The 20,904-nt window shown below is 32.9% G+C and overlaps 1 protein-coding gene across 1 annotated transcript; it reads left to right on the plus strand.

Annotated features, from left to right (window-relative positions):
• Nucleotides 1-7,651: 7,651 nt before the first annotated feature.
• On the plus strand, nucleotides 7,652-18,706 carry LOC144851855 (neuroglobin-like). The gene is made up of 3 exons (XM_078709506.1): nucleotides 7,652-8,029; nucleotides 14,982-15,210; nucleotides 17,733-18,706. The coding sequence occupies exons 1-3, from the start codon at nucleotides 7,935-7,937 to the stop codon at nucleotides 17,871-17,873; spliced, it is 465 nt and encodes a 154-aa protein (XP_078565632.1). The 5' UTR covers nucleotides 7,652-7,934; the 3' UTR covers nucleotides 17,874-18,706.
• Nucleotides 18,707-20,904: the final 2,198 nt, after the last annotated feature.

Below are 20,904 nucleotides of genomic sequence, written 5' to 3' on the forward strand. Positions count from 1 at the left end.
AATATTGGGTTCTGCGCATGTCAATTATGCTATAGTAACCAGTTTTATCTATTTTTTGACATAAATGGTTACTATAGCAAAATATACATGTGCAAAGTCGAATAGTGGGTTCTGCGCATGTCAATTATGTTATAGCAACCAGTTTTATCAAAAAATAAAATGGTCGAAAATTTGCCATTTTTTGAAAAAATCCCTGTACTATAGCACAGGTATTTTTTCGAAAAATGGCCATTTTTCGACCCTTTTATTTTTTGACATAAATAGTTACTATAGCATAATAAATATGCGCAGAGTCGAATATTAGTTTCTGCGCATGTCAATTATGCTATAGTAACCAGTTTTATCTATTTTTTGACATAAATGGTTACTATAGCAAAATAAACATGCGCAGAGTCGAATAGTGTGTTCTGCGCATGTCAATTATGCTATAGCAAACAGTTTTATCGAAAAATAAAACGGTCGAAAATTGGCCATTTTTTGAAAAAATCCCTGTACTATAGCACAGGTATTTTTTCGAAAAATGGCTATTTTTCGACCCTTTTATTTTTTGACATAAATAGTTACTATAGCATAATAAATATGCGCAGAGTCGAATATTAGTTTCTGCGCATGTCAATTATGCTATAGTAACCAGTTTTATCTATTTTTTGACATAAATGGTTACTATAGCAAAATAAACATGCGCAGAGTCGAATAGTGGGTTCTGCGCATGTCAATTATGCTATAGCAAACAGTTTTATCGAAAAATAAAAAGGTCGAAAATTGGCCATTTTTTGAAAAAAATCCCTGTACTATAGCACAGGGAAATTTTCGAAAAATTGTCATTTTTCGACCCTTTTATTTTTTGACATAAATAGTTACTATAGCATAATAAACATGCGCAGAGTCGAATATTAGTGTCTGCGCATGTCAATTATGCTATAGTAACCAGTTTCATCTATTTTTTGACATAAATGGTTACTATAGCATAATAAACATTTGCAGAGTCGAATATTGGGTTCTGCGCATGTCAATTATGCTATAGTAACCAGTTTTATCGAAAAATAAAAAGGTCGAAAATTTGACATTTTTTGAAAAAATCCCTGTACTATAGCACAGGGATTTTTTCGAAAAATGGCAATTTTTCGACCCTTTTATTTTTTGACATAAATAGTTACTATAGCATAATAAACATGCGCAGAGTCGAATATTAGTGTCTGCGCATGTCAATTATGCTATAGTAACCAGTTTTATCTATTTTTTGACATAAATGGTTACTATAGCAAAATAAACATGTGCAGAGTCGAATATTGGGTTCTGCGCATGTCAATTAGGCTATAGTAACCAGTTTTATTGAAAAATAAAAAGGTCGAAAATTGGACAATTTTTGAAAAAATCCCTGTACTATAGCACAGGGATTTTTTCGAAAAATGGCAATTTTTCGACCCTTTTATTTTTTGACATAAATAGTTACTATAGCATAATAAACATGCGCAGAGTCGAATATTAGGTTCTGCGCATATCAAATATGCTATAGTAACCAGTTTTATCTATTTTTTGACATAAATGGTTACTATAGCAAAATAAACATGTGCAGAGTCGAATATTGGGTTCTGCGCATGTCAATTATGCTATAGTAACCAGTTTTATCGTAAAATAAAAAGGTCGAAAATTGGCAATTTTTTTAAAAAATCCCTGTACTATAGCACAGGGATTTTTTGGAAAAATGGCCATTTTTCGACCCTTTTATTTTTTGACATACATAGTTACTATAGCATAATAAACATGCGCAGAGTCGAATATTGGGTTCTGCGCATGTCAAATATGCTATAGTAACCAGTTTTATCTATTTCTTGACATAAATGGTTACTATAGCAAAATAAACATGTGCAGAGTCGAATAGTGGGTTCTGCGCATGTCAATTATGCTATAGCAACCAGTTCTATCGAAAAATTAAAAGGTCGAAAATTTGCCATTTTTAGAAAAAATCCCTGTACTATAGCACAGGGATTTTTTCGAAAAATGGCCATTTTTCTATCCTTTTATTTTTTGACATAAATAGTTACTATAACATAATAAATATGCGCATAGTCGAATATTAGTTTCTGCGCATGTCAATTATGCTATAGTAACCAGTTTTATCTATTTTTTGACATAAATGGTTACTATAGCAAAATAAACATGCGCAGAGTCGAATAGTGGGTTCTGCGCATGTCAATTATGCTATAGCAAACAGTTTTATCGAAAAATAAAACGGTCGAAAATTGGCCATTTTTTGAAAAAAACCCTGTACTATAGCACAGGTATTTTTTCGAAAAATTGCCATTTTTCGACCCTTTTATTTTTTTACATAAATAGTTACTATAGCATAATAAATATGCGCAGAGTCGAATATTAGTTTCTGCGCATGTCAATTATGCTATAGTAACCAGTTTTATCTATTTTTTGACATAAATGGTTACTATAGCAAAATAAACATGCGCAGAGTCGAATAGTGGGTTCTGCGCATGTCAATTATGCTATAGCAAACAGTTTTATCGAAAAATAAAAAGGTCGAAAATTGGCCATTTTTTGAAAAAAATCCCTGTACTATAGCACAGGGAAATTTTCGAAAAATTGTCATTTTTCGACCCTTTTATTTTTTGACATAAATAGTTACTATAGCATAATAAACATGCGCAGAGTTGAATATTAGTGTCTGCGCATGTCAATTATGCTATAGTAACCAGTTTCATCTATTTTTTGACATAAATGGTTACTATAGCATAATAAACATGTGCAGAGTCGAATATTGGGTTCTGCGCAGTCAATTATGCTATAGTAACCAGTTTTATCGAAAAATAAAAAGGTCGAAAATTGGACATTTTTTGAAAAAATCCCTGTACTATAGCACAGGGATTTTTTCGAAAAATGGCAATTTTTCGACCCTTTTATTTTTTGACATAAATAGTTACTATAGCATAATAAACATGCGCAGAGTCGAATATTAGGTTCTGCGCATATCAAATATGCTATAGTAACCAGTTTTATCTATTTTTTGACATAAATGGTTACTATAGCAAAATAAACATGTGCAGAGTCGAATATTGGGTTCTGCGCATGTCAATTATGCTATAGTAACCAGTTTTATCGTAAAATAAAAAGGTCGAAAATTGGCAATTTTTTTAAAAAATCCCTGTACTATAGCACAGGGATTTTTTGGAAAAATGGCAATTTTTCGACCCTTTTATTTTTTGACATACATAGTTACTATAGCATAATAAACATGCGCAGAGTCGAATATTGGGTTCTGCGCATGTCAAATATGCTATAGTAACCAGTTTTATCTATTTCTTGACATAAATGGTTACTATAGCAAAATAAACATGTGCAGAGTCGAATAGTGGGTTCTGCGCATGTCAATTATGCTATAGCAAACAGTTTTATCGAAAAATAAAACGGTCGAAAATTGGCCATTTTTTGAAAAAAACCCTGTACTATAGCACAGGTATTTTTTCGAAAAATTGCCATTTTTCGACCCTTTTATTTTTTTACATAAATAGTTACTATAGCATAATAAATATGCGCAGAGTCGAATATTAGTTTCTGCGCATGTCAATTATGCTATAGTAACCAGTTTTATCTATTTTTTGACATAAATGGTTACTATAGCAAAATAAACATGCGCAGAGTCGAATAGTGGGTTCTGCGCATGTCAATTATGCTATAGCAAACAGTTTTATCGAAAAATAAAAAGGTCGAAAATTGGCCATTTTTTGAAAAAAATCCCTGTACTATAGCACAGGGAAATTTTCGAAAAATTGTCATTTTTCGACCCTTTTATTTTTTGACATAAATAGTTACTATAGCATAATAAACATGCGCAGAGTTGAATATTAGTGTCTGCGCATGTCAATTATGCTATAGTAACCAGTTTCATCTATTTTTTGACATAAATGGTTACTATAGCATAATAAACATGTGCAGAGTCGAATATTGGGTTCTGCGCAGTCAATTATGCTATAGTAACCAGTTTTATCGAAAAATAAAAAGGTCGAAAATTGGACATTTTTTGAAAAAATCCCTGTACTATAGCACAGGGATTTTTTCGAAAAATGGCAATTTTTCGACCCTTTATTTTTTGACATAAATAGTTACTATAGCATAATAAACATGCGCAGAGTCGAATATTAGTGTCTGCGCATGTCAATTATGCTATAGTAACCAGTTTTATCTATTTTTTGACATAAATGGTTACTATAGCAAAATGAACATGTGCAGAGTCGAATATTGGGTTCTGCGCATGTCAATTAGGCTATAGTAACCAGTTTTATCGAAAAATAAAAAGGTCGAAAATTGGACATTTTTTGAAAAAATCCCTGTACTATAGCACAGGGATTTTTTTGAAAAATGGCCATTTTTCGACCCTTTTATTTTTTGACATACATAGTTACTATAGCATAATAAGCATGCGCAGAGTCGAATATTGGGTTCTGCGCATGTCAAATATGCTATAGTAACCAGTTTTATCTATTTCTTGACATAAATGGTTACTATAGCAAAATAAACATGTGCAGAGTCGAATAGTGGGTTCTGCGCATGTCAATTATGCTATAGCAACCAGTTCTATCGAAAAATTAAAAGGTCGAAAATTTGCCATTTTTAGAAAAAATCTCTATACTATAGCACAGGGATTTTTTCAAAAAATGGCCATTTTTCTATCCTTTTATTTTTTGACATAAATAGTTACTATAACATAATAAATATGCGCATAGTCGAATATTAGTTTCTGCGCATGTCAATTATGCTATAGTAACCAGTTTTATATATTTTTTGACATAAATGGTTACTATAGCAAAATAAACATGCGCAAAGTCGAATAGTGGGTTCTGCGCATGTCAATTATGCTATAGTAACCAGTTTTATCGAAAAATAAAAAGGATGAAAATTGGCAATTTTTTGAAAAAATCCCTGTACTATAGCACAGGGATTTTTTCGAAAAATGGCCATTTTTCGACCCTTTTATTTTTTGACATAAATAGTTACTAAAGCATAATAAATATGAGCAGAGTCGAATATTAGTTTCTGCGCATGTCAATTATGCTATAGTAACCAGTTTTATCTATTTTTTGACATAAATGGTTACTACAGCATAATAAACATGCGCAGAGTCGAATATTGGGTTCTGCGCATGTCAAATATGCTATAGTAACCAGTTTTATCTATTTTTTTACATAAATGGTTACTATAGCAAAATAAACATGCGCAGAGTCGAATATTGGGTTCTGCGCATGTCAATTATGCTATAGCAACCAGTTCTATCGAAAAATTAAAAGGTCGAAAATTTGCCATTTTTAGAAAAAATCCCTGTACTATAGCACAGGGATTTTTTCGAAAAATGGCCATTTTTCTATCCTTTTATTTTTTGACATAAATAGTTACTATAACATAATAAATATGCGCATAGTCGAATATTAGTTTCTGCGCATGTCAATTATGCTATAGTAACCAGTTTTATCTATTTTTTGACATAAATGGTTACTATAGCAAAATAAACATGCGCAGAGTCGAATAGTGGGTTCTGCGCATGTCAATTATGCTATAGCAAACAGTTTTATCGAAAAATAAAACGGTCGAAAATTGGCCATTTTTTGAAAAAAATCCCTGTACTATAATAGCACAGGTATTTTTTCGAAAAATTGCCATTTTTCGACCCTTTTATTTTTTGACATAAATAGTTACTATAGCATAATAAATATGCGCAGAGTCGAATATTAGTGTCTGCGCATGTCAATTATGCTATAGTAACCAGTTTTATCTATTTTTTGACATAAATGGTTACTATAGCAAAATAAACATGTGCAGTGTCGAATATTGGGTTCTGCGCATTTCAATTATGCTATAGTAACCAGTTTTATCGAAAAATAAAAAGGTCGAAAATTGGACACATTTTTTGAAAAAATCCCTGTACTATTATAGCACAGGGATTTTTTCGGAAAATTGCCATTTTTCGCCCCTTTTATTTTTTGACATAAATGGTTACTATATCAAAATAAACATGCGCAGAGTCGAATAGTGGGTTCTGCGCTTGTCAAAATTTCGATCATTTTTGTTTGACATAAATGGTTACTATACGTCTATAAGATGATTATTACGCAATATATGCGCATATATAGCAATATTATTACATAATAATAGTATTTTAAAAAGTGCGTATTTTGACCTTTTTTGTGTTTCTGCCTAAGTCAGCTGTGCGACTTAGGCAATTAAGGAGAGCTGACTTATGATCTGCCTAACTCAATGTTTATATCAATATACTATATTTTTTGTGTTTCTGCTTAAGTTAGCTGTGTGACTTAGGCAATTAAGGAGAGCTGACTTATGATCTGCCTAACTCACTGCTTATATCATTATACTGCCCTCTGTACATTATCTGAGTGCTTTTATATACATTTGCACATGCTCAGATCGTTTTTTGTGTTTCTGCCTAAGTCAGCTGTGTGACTTAGGCAATTAAGGAGAGGAGACTCATGATTTTTTAAATAAAATAAGAAATACATTTTTATAGTATATTTTTTAACCCATTTGTTACAAATTCTTTCTCTTTTATTGCTAATTTCCTTTTCTAAATCATCAGTGTTAATTTTAATCTGAAGAGCTGATGCTATTAAATTTTGTTACTTAAAGGTAGCATTTTTTGTATATAGATGATATCGACAGCCTCATAACAAAAGTGTCTAAGTCATAACCAGTTTTAAAGTAAAAGGGTCGAAATTTTGCCATTTTTTGAAAAAATCCCTGTACTATTTTCGACCTTTTTATTTTTTGACATAAATAGTTACTATAGCATAATAAACATGCGCAGAGTCGAATGTTAGGTTCTGCGCATGTCAATTATGCTATGGTAACCAGTTTTATCGAAAAATAAAAAGGTCGAAAATTGGCAATTTTTTGAACAAAATCCCTGGGTTCTATTCTACAAACGTCAATTATGCTATTTTTTTCAAATCATCTTTTCAAAATACGTTGAGGTAATATGCGCAGAACACCTTGTGTGATTTTGCGCATGCCAACAAATAATGATAATAGATTTTCGGAACAAAAAATAACCAAAATAATCGGAAATTGGCCGTTTTTCGGAAAAATCTCTGTATAGGGGTTTTTTCGAAAAATGACCAAAATATCTTTTTTTCAAATTACTTCTGCGCATGTAAAAAAATAATGGTCGAAATTTGGCAGATTTTAGTAAAAATCCATGTACTAGGCCTATATAGTACTGGAATCTTTTCGAAAAATTACCAAAATATTGTCTTTTCAAAATACTTTGAGGTAACATACACAGAACACATTGTGTACGTCTGCGCATGCCAAAAAATAATGGTCGAATTTGGCCTATTTTCGAAAAATCCCTGTTTGTACTATATTAGTACAAGGATTGTTAGAGCATCTATCAAAACGACGAATATCTGCTGCTGACGCGTACATGAATATTCAACACTCCCAAATGCTAATATTTGCCAAAACGTTACTTCTCTGTCGTCGATACGTCGACTCAATCTCGCATTGTTTGTAGCAACTTTCCTTCAATCCATTGCAGATATATTCGACCGTGGAGACAAGATACTCGGTTTACGACGATCAGCAGTGGATTCTAAATTGTGATCGAACCAATATACGGTCGGATACTATACGCGCAACTAATATTGCAGATTTGTCTTACAAACATATATAATAAACCGCTTACGTTATTCTGATCATATCTTGGCTTCTATGAATAACAGAGAGCCGATATTGACCCGTTTAAAAATACACCAGTAACGCTGTTATACCACGTGCAATCTACTACATCGTGCAACGCCCAACTAGCGTAACTATTACGGATCTTATATTTCCGCCCACCCGGCATTGCCTTTACGGACACGACGACGATAAACACTATCGCCACTGAGTCAGAAATCTATTCAACAGAATACAACATGAGTCTTACTATCAATGAAATAAGTTTGATTACAAATTCTTGGACAGATTTTACAGAGAATTTCGAGTCGAACGGAGCTACAATCTTTATTAGGTAAGTATCAAGATCTACATTAACTTCAAAGTTATTAATTATGTGTTGATCATTCTCAGTACTGTAAAATCAGACTTATAGTTGATATATACCAACATAGACGAGTCTTCATATTAACAGACTAGTCGATGATAAGAAGACTACACGCCTAATCAATTTTAGCATTAAATATTACGAATAATTTTACAGATACCAGAACCGATTTTCATACGACAATTGCCCAATTATTCGGTAATACTGCATCTCATGTGTGTCACATGTGTTCCTGTATCATGTTAGGTTAAATGTCTATGGTACTAGGCGATCCGAGTGAAACACATGTGATGCTATATTACAGAATACTCTGACTTTGATACTGGAGAAATATAGTACTTTTGTCAAAATGATACACAATAAATTTTGATTCTTGTAGCGTAAAACTCCAGTAAAAAATAGTTTAGACAATTTAATAATAAGCTTCTGTTCCTTGGATTTCCGTTTTTACAATTGTTTATACATTTGTTCATAACTCAATTTTATATAAAGCTTATTTTCGTATCATCCCAAAGCTTGGTTCCCACTGAAAAACGCAACGCAAGGACGTAAACGCAAATAATTTTCACGACACGATGGCTCATATGAACTGTCGCTTCTGGTTACGCGTTGTGTCCAAATGGGAACCATCATTTATAGTATGATATTTTTAATTATTTACCTAAAATAACAAAACCATCTGTTGGAATATCCATACGTTCAATATCTATTTTACCGTTTGTTTACTGTAACTATAGTGATTGTAGAATTTGTGTAGGGGTTGATTATAATTATTCTCAATGCTGATGGTTATTATTCATCAATGGTGACCAAATAAATGTATTATAACAATATCACATAAAGGACAAATATGGATAGATAACAACACAGTCGATTGCCTTTTTTTGCATATCACGGGTTCGAATCTATTAATAGATAATAATCATAATAATAATATCTTGGATTTATATAGCGCCAAATGTTGTGAAACCTCTAAGCGCTGAACATTATTACCCCGGTCATTTTTTTCATCAAACACGTATGGAAACATACTCCCATAATGCAGCTAGTAATCAGCGCAAAGTTGTGTTTTGATCTAACCGGGTACCCATTATGATTTATACACCTGGGTGGAAAGAGGTAAACGTAAGTAAAGTATCTTGCCTAAGGATACAAGCAATGCGGCAGAGTTGGATTTGAACCGCGAACTCACGTCTACATATTATTTGTTAATCTTTTTTTTATCAACGAACGAAATCTTTTTCAATTTAAATTACATTTTAGTTGTATGTAAGAAGTTTAAACAAATCTATAGCATCAGAGTCGTGATGATTAAATATGTTGCATGTACTTGATGAACCTAATGTGCTTGAATAACAGACAATACTTTCGAGATAATAAAGAAAACATCTAACGTGAGGCAACATAAATGCGTTGCCGTTTTCTTTAAGAAGGATAACAATCTGGATTTTATTCAATCATTTCTGGCATCCAATACTACTTTGGGGTCATAGAAGCGGGATACCTGCAGTGTCGCCAGAAGTACTTGTTAAACAGCTAATTTAGGTAATTTGCCGATAGAGTTCGTGAAGTACACAGAGTATAAGTTTAACATTGCGAGTGTTTTTAAGACGATAATAAATAGACAACCCTGAGCGATGTTCCTATTTTCACAAACATTCTAAAGCTTACCCTAATTCATCCAAGTAATAACTTAGTCACGTGGTCACATATAAGTCTGATTTATCACGACTCAAAACGCCTGGGGGAAACTTAGTTAAATAGGGGGTAACTATATTAGGAATACGAGATGCATGTTGGTTTATAACTTAAATCGAAAATAATTCTCTGTCGAATACAAGAATTTATATGTAGTTATAATATCACTTTTCAGTGGAATTCTATCTGTCATTAAGCAAGAATAGCCTACTTCAGTGAATGGGACGTGAAACAGAAGGTGCAATATGTAAGAACATGAAAATATAATACTACTAGTTTAGAGAGGATATCGTCATACGCCATTTAATTACATGGAACTCTGGTATGGTAGACCTATACACAAAAATTCACCTTAGTTAGTTAAATTTTGAAATAGGGTCTCCCCATTTGACCCTCACAGATGTTATGTTTACCACGCCACGCCGCTTAAATCTTTCTTCCCAATTGGACGCAATGTAGCAGCGTAGGCATAAAGCAAGTGAATTGACCAATCACAAACGTCGTGATTAGTCAAATTACTTGCGGTGCGCTTACGTCCTCGCATTGTGTCCCAATGGGAACCAAGCTTAAAGGAGCGACCTCCCAACCTATACTATTTATTGCTTCCTCGATTATCATCCCATTTTGAATTATCGTAGCGTATGTATGTCGATAGATAATTAATCAATACTGATTGCACGATGCCACAGGCTGATTAAACAATCTATAAAACTAAAGCATAATTGATTAATCAAAATTAATCCCGTAAAATATATTCTTTTTACATAAGTTAGCCTGAATTATTACTATGGTACATGGGCCTCGTACGGGTCTTAATATTCTAGGTTCTAGGCGGCATTTCGACTTAATATTGGTAAAAAGATAAATGTTTTGGCACACATGGCGTTTCATACGCATACTACTTTAGCTGGAATTTACAGACAAAAACCGAAACAATCGAAAGTTCGTAAATAACCGGACAAATTCACTGATTGTGACGGTTGGTATCCATTTCAACAAAACTAAAAATTAAAGGTTGTCTAAACAAATGTAAAAACTATAGCTATAAATTGAGAATAATAGAACTTTTCAGCAAATAAAGTTAATTACAATCATCATTATTGCCACTCGCTATATTCCGATTCGGTTTCTTTGTCTTTAAATCGGTCAACATCTAAGCATACATGATTACGATTAAGATTTAATTGTAAACCTAAGTATACTCTCTTAATTGGATTCGTAGCAACACTAATCTCTACATTATCGAATTCGTTACAAGTAAAGATCAGAAACAGTCGTTTGGAATGTAATGGTAATAACTTGTGTATTCAGTAAGTCACAATGATTAGGATTTACTAAATACACAAGTTTCTTAACCGGTTCACGTGTCAATATTTTGATGAACTTGGATTATCTAGAGCCGTACTGGATAACATCACGTCACCTATCTATACTACCAAGAAATTAAGTTACTAAATGTTTGTCACATTACGAAGTTCTCTCAACTCGAATCAAGTCCAAATTTGTTTCTCACAACATGCGTATTTTGTAATTCCGCATTCTACTGTATATGAAATAAATGATACTTGATTATGTTATCGTGTTCTTAAACTGTGTAGAGGAAGAGAGATATAATTCCCTTTACTATAAGTACATGGATGTTTTGCACTCTCTCAGAAGGACCACGGTCACTGTTCCAAACTCAGCTAAATCAAACCTAATATTCTAGTCTATGTCCAACACCAAACAAATTGTTTAACCTCACAAACACAGTTTGTTTAGTTGGTATTTTGTTGACATTTTCGGCTACTTCAATTGGTTGTTGATCATGGTTACAAGTATTATTGGAATTTAATAACAATACCCACGGTGGGTGGCGACTATATAGTTTACGATACAATCAATTGAAACGAGCCGGCGATATGTTGACGCCTGTTATTAAACTGTTATCAGCCTGTACTAAATTTTGTAGGCCTACGAATAAACAAAAATATAGAAACATTTGAGGCCCACAACGTTTTTAGTCGCGTGGACGCGACTCTATAGTTCACTATGTCGGTCGGTCTGTCTGTCGGTCCGGTATCACTATGCGTTTTATCGCTTTTCTGTACTTTTTGAACTGTTTTGATGTACAGAAAAGTTTTAAAGTACATTACTTTTTGAAAGTTCATTTTTTTCTGAGAGCACGCGACTTATGGCTGTTGGCCTTGTTTAATATTGTAATAATGTTGTTAGTTTGATTCGAAACCTGCACAATACCATCAAAACGGCAGAGTCTTAGGATGATTAGGTTTTAGCTCTTACAGTCGTACGAACTCGTGTATACTATTCTTTTATCCATGCAACGATTTTGTCAGTAAACATTTATTATTTAGAAACTCCGTTTTATCACACAATATACCAATATTAACACAGGTGACAGCTCGATAGCACAGATGTCTCAAGACTTGGATTCTACGGTCCTACTACTATTGACCACAACCGTTTTTGACCACAGATAACCGTGTCCACTTCGGTCATTAGTATACTATCCCATTCAGGTATATGATAACTGACTTTAAAAGACATGTAATAACGATAAAGTAATTTACATAGAGCTTTTATTGTTTGATAAGACTGACCAGGCTAAAGATAAACCAAGCAATCTGACCGGAAATTGAATAGTATCAGAATACCTAATACAGAATAACTAGCATTCCAATACAATCTACAGAAATTATGTCATGTATCTTACTAGATGTGAATGCCCTGCTAATTATACCATTTTTATCAACAAATTTCGAAATGTCATATTTCATGATTCATTTACTTCTTACAAAATTACTTTAAAGCCACCGCAACAAAATGTTTAATAAACATTACCAAATTCTGTCATTAAAATATACTACACGACGACGAATTCATTTAATACTATATGCTTTAATATATTTCATTTCGACAAATAGTTTTATTTTTAGAATAAGGACCACGTTTTAAATTGGGTACTATGATCGTGTAGGCCCTCCTGTTAAAACATAGACCGTCTTAAATTTGGTGTACTGTGATTGGGGCTCTACTAATAGACCATCAATGTTTTTGGATTTTTGTTTGAATCAAATCTAGTTCCCACAGTCATTATTAGGCCACAATCGTATAGACAATAACAGTGGTTCTATTGTGTCTATAATCATTTCTTCCTATCATAAATCTACTCAACACATGTTGATGGCATATTCACTGCCATTACATCATAGGTTTTGTACGGTAGCTTTAGAGTAACCGTTCATCATTTTAAGTGTAAACGACATGTGCAAAAACATACGCTTGATTCGCACGGTCAAACCGTAACTGACCGCTTGCGAAAATCCTAGCGCGAAATGAGTCTTAGAAAAATTATAGAGGAAAAGGGGGATAGGAGGGAGGAGGTGGGTGGAGGTCACATTGCCAATAATCGTGTGGGAAAGTAAAAATAAAGATTGGTTTAAAATTGTTATCCAGAATTTCTATTAAATAATGGAACTTTAAAATTGGATGGTCACTTTAATGTTATCGTAGTATTTTAACATCTCTCTAAATCATTTTAGGACATCATTTTACTATCGCAGTGAGAGTTCTCTACAATGATTAATGGCGATAGACATGTGTTTTAGCACATGCATTACCGATATTAACTTTGAGTACATTTCATTCATTCACTGCATTATAGTGTATATAGAAGGACTTTTGTACAATTAATGCTAAATATCTGTTCATTCTGACTGACATAGTGTATATATGTCATGAATTCTGTCAGTTACTTTTTCGTCGGTAACAATACATTCATATCCTATCTATATTGTTTTTGTTTGCTTTGAACTTTTATTTTATTATGTTTTCCTTTGTAATTTCTTATATGATGAAATAAAAAAAAAAAATACATTCATTTTTGTTTATCTTGTCTTTATCTTTTTTTATCAATTAATAAGTAATTTTAAGAAAAATGTTAAATCGCATTTCTGTTCAACCAAATAACTATAAAAGCCAATCATAGTCTTTTTAATTAACTTGCTTTATTTTATATATATATTATTGTTGTTATATTGATGTGTTTAATGCAATAAGTTTATATTTTTCATTTTAGATTATAAAAGGATCCCAATGGAAATAAGCGAATAAGCTTTTTGGCTATCTTGGAAAATCTTTTATAAATGTGTTTATTTGTAATGTCAGTAATTTATGTTATCACTTTGTATGTATTTTTAAGGATGATTTTCCTAATAAATTCAAATCAACCATCTTAAGAGGTGGTATCGACCAGTCAGAATAGTCAAAATAATCATTCATAAGTTCATTTCTTAAATTTCTGAAATGTACGACTACACATATGCATGTATTTCTCCAAAAGTATTAGTATAGTACTTTTCCAAAAAAAGTTAGAAATCTTACGACTACGTATGCCTGTATTTTTACCAAAAGTAGTATTATAGTACTTTTTTCAAAAAGGAATTAGAAACGAATAAACATTACCATTTCACTTTTTTTCATCAGAAAAGAACAAACACAAAAAACCAAAAGAAAAGAGTTCAAAATCAAAATGACTGGTTAACCAAAAAGCAAAATGAATCACTGCAAAGTGGCTCACCAAAATGGAAATTGAAAAGCGTTATACAATATTATATACGCCTGTATTTATCAAAAACAAATGTAGAAGGAGACGTGTATTTCTCCAAAGGTATTGCAAGTAAATGTCTTCAAAAGCTGCAGTTCTCAAGAGAAATGCACATTCCATACATTTACTTATAGATATGGAAAACGGTATAATTACAAGTTACCTTCGTATTACCTTGGTTTAAAGATACTTTATTTATAAAACGACATTCTCAAAAATGTTCGACGGCCTTACAATTCCCTATACCATAATCTACAAAACTAGTTTTTCCTATTCTACATGCAATAAAATTTGGAAATATATATATATGCACTGATGAAGGGCTAGTGTTGCCCGAAAGCTTTGCTAACTTTCTGGCTGTTTTACTTTATCGTTTTGATTTAGCTTTTTCTCCATTGAGATCAGGCCACTGATACCCACAGCATTGTCATTTTTTTTAGTATTTTGCCTTTGGATTTATATATATATATTAAATATACAACATAGTATAAAACTTACTCCAAATAATGAGAAGAAAGTCGTTTCGATCTTTCCTCTCTGAATTTCGAGTAGGTTTTATAATATGCTATTTAACATAATTAGTGCATCTATTTGTTTTTAAATATATATTTTCAGGTTATTTGATCAAAATCCAGAGTTGATACTATTATTTCCCTTTGGAAAAAGAGAGAGGACTGACGCCGAGTTGAAACGTCACCCACTCTTTAAAAGACATGTCCGTGGAGTAATGAACACCATCAACACTGCAGTAAACAACATCGACAACCTCAGTATCATTTTCCCTACATTAACACAACTAGGCAAAAAACATCAAAAGTATGGAGTTAAACCAGCTTTCTTTACGGTGAGGTTTTTTTTTGTGGGAGATCTGGCCATTAGCCAATTCTCGGTACTGTACTTTTGTCCTGTATCATTGGGAAATTTCGTGATCATAGACACCTAATCGTTAAAGATATATTGTCTCCCAAAAAAATGAAAATAAATTAAATCAAACTTTCAATGGAGTATTTTGTAGTTTTAATAAAGTTAATACTTCCGTAGAAAGAAAAAAACGAACAAAATGTTTTAACTTATAAAATGACAAAATGGTTAGGCCTAAATTCAACCAGTCAATTCGACAATTTTTTTCAGGTAAATTCATTTTTTTATGCGCACAAATTATGCAACATTAAAATGTCATATTCACCAACAACATTTTTTTTTAAATTATTTTTCAGGGGGACAAATATTGTCATACATAAAAATATACATTGCCTATACATCTACAGGTAGTATTGACTGAATATATTATCAAAATCGAATGAAACAATAGAATAAATCTGCTAAAATAAACGAAGAGAAATAAGAGAAGACAAAACTGATAGATAGTATTTCATTCTTAAAGATTGGTTCCCACTAGGGCGCAACGCAAGTAATTTAACCAATCACGACATACGGATCATCTCAACTGTCAATTGTGATTGGTCAACTTACTTGAGTTGCGCTTACGTCATTGCGTTGCGCCCTAGTGGGAACCAATCTTTAAGAATGAAATACTACCGATCAGTTTTTTCTTCTCTTATTTCTGTGTGTTTATTTTAGCAGTTTTATTCTTGTTGGAAAGTGGAAACCGATAGAATACTCGATAGAGAATAGACGGTAATTCAGATTCTAGACTGCACAACCTGTACTGAAAAGGCCACTAAATGCGATCTGTATGCAGTGCATTAGCAATATAGCTCAGTAAGCAGTTGGGCCTAAAGGTTGCTATATTGCAAGATACATTAACGAAGAGACATAAATATTAACATATAAACCCATCGTAGATCGTATATACAATTAAGAACAGATGCAGATCAAGGTATAAAAGTACATGTAAATATCAATTAGGAGTAATTTAGTCGTTTCGTTTCTGTATACAATCCGTACACATTATTGATATGAGTTAATGTTGATAAAGTAACTGCCTACGGTTAAATATACTGATAGTGCTACTTGGGATGTAAGCCGCAGGCTGGTTACGGGTTGTGCATTTAAACTAACTACCTCATTACAAACCAACTAAAATCAGATATTATTGAAGGACTCATTCCTAATCTTGCTACAATATTGAACATTTGACAAGGAATGTAGTGCTTGTGACCACAACACAATTTGAAGAGACCACTCACCGAAAGTTAAAACCAGATTAAACTATATAATTATGTTTTTCTTTTCGTATACATTATTATTCATGACACGTCATACTATATTACAGTGTCACGTCTAAAGGTAAATGCAAAAGATGTTGACATTTTAGAAGACAAGCTTGGTCTTTCGATTATAAAAAGGTTAAAGTTACCGTCTTTAATACTAAATACTGTAGGCCTAGTAATTAGTGTTCAACGCACAATAGAAGTCCTTTTCAGGGGGCACATTCGGGATCCAACAAAGTGTCCATTTAAAGATGTATTGTCCCCCAAAATCATGAAAAACAAAGATTTTTAAAATCGGACTTTGAATAGGCCATTTTGCAGTTTTAATGAAGTTGTTCACTTCCATAAGAAAAAAAACGGGGGAAAAAAATTATTTCACCTATAAAAAGACAAAATAAACAGTTAAATTACCCAAAAACTCATTGTCTTCCAGACAATTTGACCATTTTTTGCTTTAAATTACATTTTTCTCAGGTAAATAAATTTTTTTCAGACCCAATTTTTTGTGAGAGTGAATAACTATTATGTGACATTAAAATAACATATTCAACAACAAAATTAAAAAAAATATTTTTTTAGGAGGACAATATATCTTTAATATAGAGATGTCTCCAGAATAGGGACTGCTCGTGCTAGTGTTAAAACATATATTGCAATTCTTTTCTTTCTAAAGAGTTGGAACATTTCGAAATTAAAATCATTTCTTACCGAAAGGAAATTTAACATTGAGGACTTTACTTTAATGATACACAAAATTAAATTGTCGCAGATAATAATTATAATAAATTATTTTTAAAAAAACAAAAAAAAAATTAAACATTAAAATGTAGCTTCACGTATTTACTGTATTACATATAAATTAAATATAAATAATAATAAATTAATAAAAATTAAAATAATATAGTAGTCGGAGGTTCACATCATTGTTGATGATAGTGGTATGGCTTTTATGTTGCTCTTGGATCTTCCTAGGAACTGCTACTTTACTTGCCTATCTTTGTATGTTCTGTACTGTTTTTCTGAATCAATAATACTAAGAAAGTCTTTCCTGATTTTACTGACATTATATACTTTAACAGGGGCTGATCGTATAGTGTTAAAACATATACATCAATTCGTTTGTTTCACTGGAAAGTGTCCCTGAATAGGGAGTTTTACTGACATATATTCTTTTGTTTCTCTCTTTTGACAGGCAGTGGAGAACGCGTTAGTATACGCACTGAGTCAAGCCTTACAAGACGCGTGTACCAATGACCATGAACAAGCCTGGAGAAAACTCTTTCAAATAATCTCTGGGACAATGAAAATTGGACTTGAGGAACAAAACGATTAAGAAACTATTCAGAATACATCTGTTTTGCTGGCAACTTTCAGGTGGAAACTGGTGAATAATTAGCCTAGTCTGGCCTAGCGTTTCGAGTGAAACCTAGCTAGCCCGACTGTTTCTACTGGATCAAAGTGCCCGTCTAACTCAAGACAAGTCTAATTTGTGTGAATATATTCATACGACAGTGACGAAGCACTCAAACTACATCGCTGGCCACTTCTTAACGTCATTATTCCATCAGTGTATGACATTGTAAATAATTATCGAATATTAATCGATATTATTTATATAGATAGCTGAAAGGGCTTTGTAAATATTTCATACATTTCCAGGGTTTTTACATATACGTCGTAATATCATTTTAGACGAACTGTAATTTTAAATAAGGTAATTATGTACGTTTATAAAGCAGGCTTGTATAGATAATTTAAGTACAGTATGTAGATTCTGCTTTTAATTCGTCCAACTCAACGGCTCCTAACAAACCGCGATAAGTTACGGTAATAGGGTGGCGAACATTTGTCCAAAAACCAAAGAGACAAAGCATTAAATTATCCGCCCAGAGTTTTATAATCAATGAACGCAAATTGATCTCATGTCAAACCATGCTTAAATTTGTAAAAAGTTGCATTGCTCAGGGACAGAGGGAACTAACGGGAAACTCCTATAAATACAATTACAGTTTTCCCCAAACTTTACTGAACATTTAGCCTTTTTAAAAATGGCGAAGATGAGGATATCTATGAAAATGAAAAAGGCCGACACAATCACTTTTTATCATCAAAAGAAAAGTGTCGGTATTAAATTTACTATATGATCTCAGAAAATGTTTAAAATGAAACTAAGATTGATAGTTTAAAGTATCTATATCAAAAAATGACATTTCTTTTATTTATTGTACTTTAGTATTATATTTAGTATGTTTTCATAGAAAACGTCAGTGTTTTATAAATCATTACATTCAATCATATCATGGGTTGTACATAAATATTTCAAACTAATGACGGTACAGAATCGATATTGTGAAGCAATTACATATTCGTAACATCAGTACAGTAATTGATATATGTTTTCGGAAATATATGATCAGTAGCGTAACTAATTATGAGCTAAATACATGGCCCCAGAGCAGCCCAATGCAATTACCTATCGTTTTGGAGAGCCCCTAGGACGCAGCGTAAGGACGTAAATGCAACGCAAGCGTGTTGACCAATGACAAGCGGCAGTTCGAATAATCCATCGCTTGTGATTGGTTAGGAGTGCTAAACCAGGGGTGTTTACAGGATAAGGCATGGTATCCACTTGGACACAACGCAAGCATAACGGGAGTGAAGCTTTGTTCCCATTAGCGACGCAACGTAACGCAACCTACGCAACGTAAGCAAATGCCCTTCTAAAGCGTGGTTCCCACTAGCGACGCAACGCAAGGACGTAACGCAACGCAAGTGAATTGACCAATCACAAGCGATGGCTTATTCGCTTGTGATTGCTAACTGTCTATAACTTCGCTTGTCATTGGTTAAAACGCTTGCGTTGCGTTTACGTCCTTGCGTTACGTTCTAGTGGGAACCAAGTTTAATAATAATTGTGTTTGCCCCCGACTGCGTGAAATCAAACCTGCGGTTTTTGCAGCACTATTGCGTCGTCGGTTCCCACTTGTGATTACGCAATACAGCACTTTGCGTCGATACGTCGCTGCGTTGCGTTCTAGTGGGAACCACGCTTTAACATGGCAATTATTCTGGCCCACTTATTATAGTTATGTAATGAAAATATAGGTTGGTAAATTAGGCCTATAGGTGGCGTATAAAAACAACCGTTATTGGTGCTGCTAACTGCCATGTGTATTTGAACCAACTGACGGGATTATTAGTGCCATTACATCATACGTCACCGACTAATGCCTTTCCATTAAAAAACAGAATTATGAATTATAAGTTTAATCCAAATCTCTCAATTCTTAATAAATGTATCACTTTTTGTCACAAAAAAATAATGGTATTATTAAACCCACAATGCCCTCGCGCTTTGAACATTAAGTCTGTGCTAAAATAATCAGCGCTCTAATCAATCAGCTAAATAGCTGTTGATTCTGTCATTAACATTACACATTTATTGACTTATAGGGATTAAATAATAATTTAAATTGCTGAAGCTTGCTTCTCACTAGTGACGCAACGTAACGCAACCTACGCAACGTAAGCAAATGCCCTTCTAATAATTGTGCTTGCCCCCGCCTGCGTGAAATCAATTTTTCACAGCACTGTTGCGTCGTCGGTTCCCACTTCCGATTACGCAATAAATCACTTTGCGTCAATACGTCGCTGCGTTGCGTTCTAGTGGGAACCACGCTTTAGTTTACTTCACAGTATTTCACAGGTTAGAGAGGTACTGTCCCAGTAGGCTAGCTAGGCCTACTTACTACACTTTCGCTGCTGATCTCTAGTTTGAACAGGGCATTTCACCAACTCCACTGACCAATATAGGCACATCGCTTAATTATAGAACACTTCACAATGTAAATACAAGTAGATTAGGTGTATATATAAATAGTAGTAAAGCATTCGTCTATATCTAACTATTGCTAAATCTGATTTATACTTTTACACAGTTTGGTAGTTTATACGTTCACAAATTGTATATAATGCACCACTAGTGTGTGTAACAAGTAACGGTGAAGTATGGGACCGTTTCCTACACAAATGTAAAGTGATATCAAATATAATAATATATCGAAGATAGATTTGGTTAGAGTTGCTGATTATCGAAAGATATATATAAAAATATATCTATGTTTACAGGGAAAGTGAATTATATGTTATGGGAAAGAAATGGATATGAGGAACTGGTTGAAAAATAAAGTAGTTCGAAAAAGAAATGGTTTTTTTTTCCTTTTTTTTAAAGGTTTTATTAAAAGACGAATAAATTAGTTATTAACTATTGGACACACTTGTCTTTTCACTGGTAACATGTAAGAGATATGTTTACGAAACATGTATCGTTTGAGGGCACGTCGAGTGCAATACGTGTTGCTGAT

The sequence above is a fragment of the Antedon bifida genome, chromosome 9 (genome assembly GCF_963402885.1).
Source record: "Antedon bifida chromosome 9, ecAntBifi1.1, whole genome shotgun sequence".
Classification (NCBI taxonomy): Eukaryota; Metazoa; Echinodermata; class Crinoidea; order Comatulida; family Antedonidae; genus Antedon; species Antedon bifida.

Excerpts from the sequence above, each read along its gene's own strand:
- LOC144851855 (XM_078709506.1), top strand. The coding sequence starts at position 7,935 with ATGAGTCTTACTATCAATGAAATAAGTTTGATTACAAATTCTTGGACA. Across the intron at positions 8,030-14,981 it reads GGAGCTACAATCTTTATTAG|GTTATTTGATCAAAATCCAG; the intron begins GTAAGTATCAAG and ends ATATATTTTCAG. Across the intron at positions 15,211-17,732 it reads TTAAACCAGCTTTCTTTACG|GCAGTGGAGAACGCGTTAGT; the intron begins GTGAGGTTTTTT and ends CTCTTTTGACAG.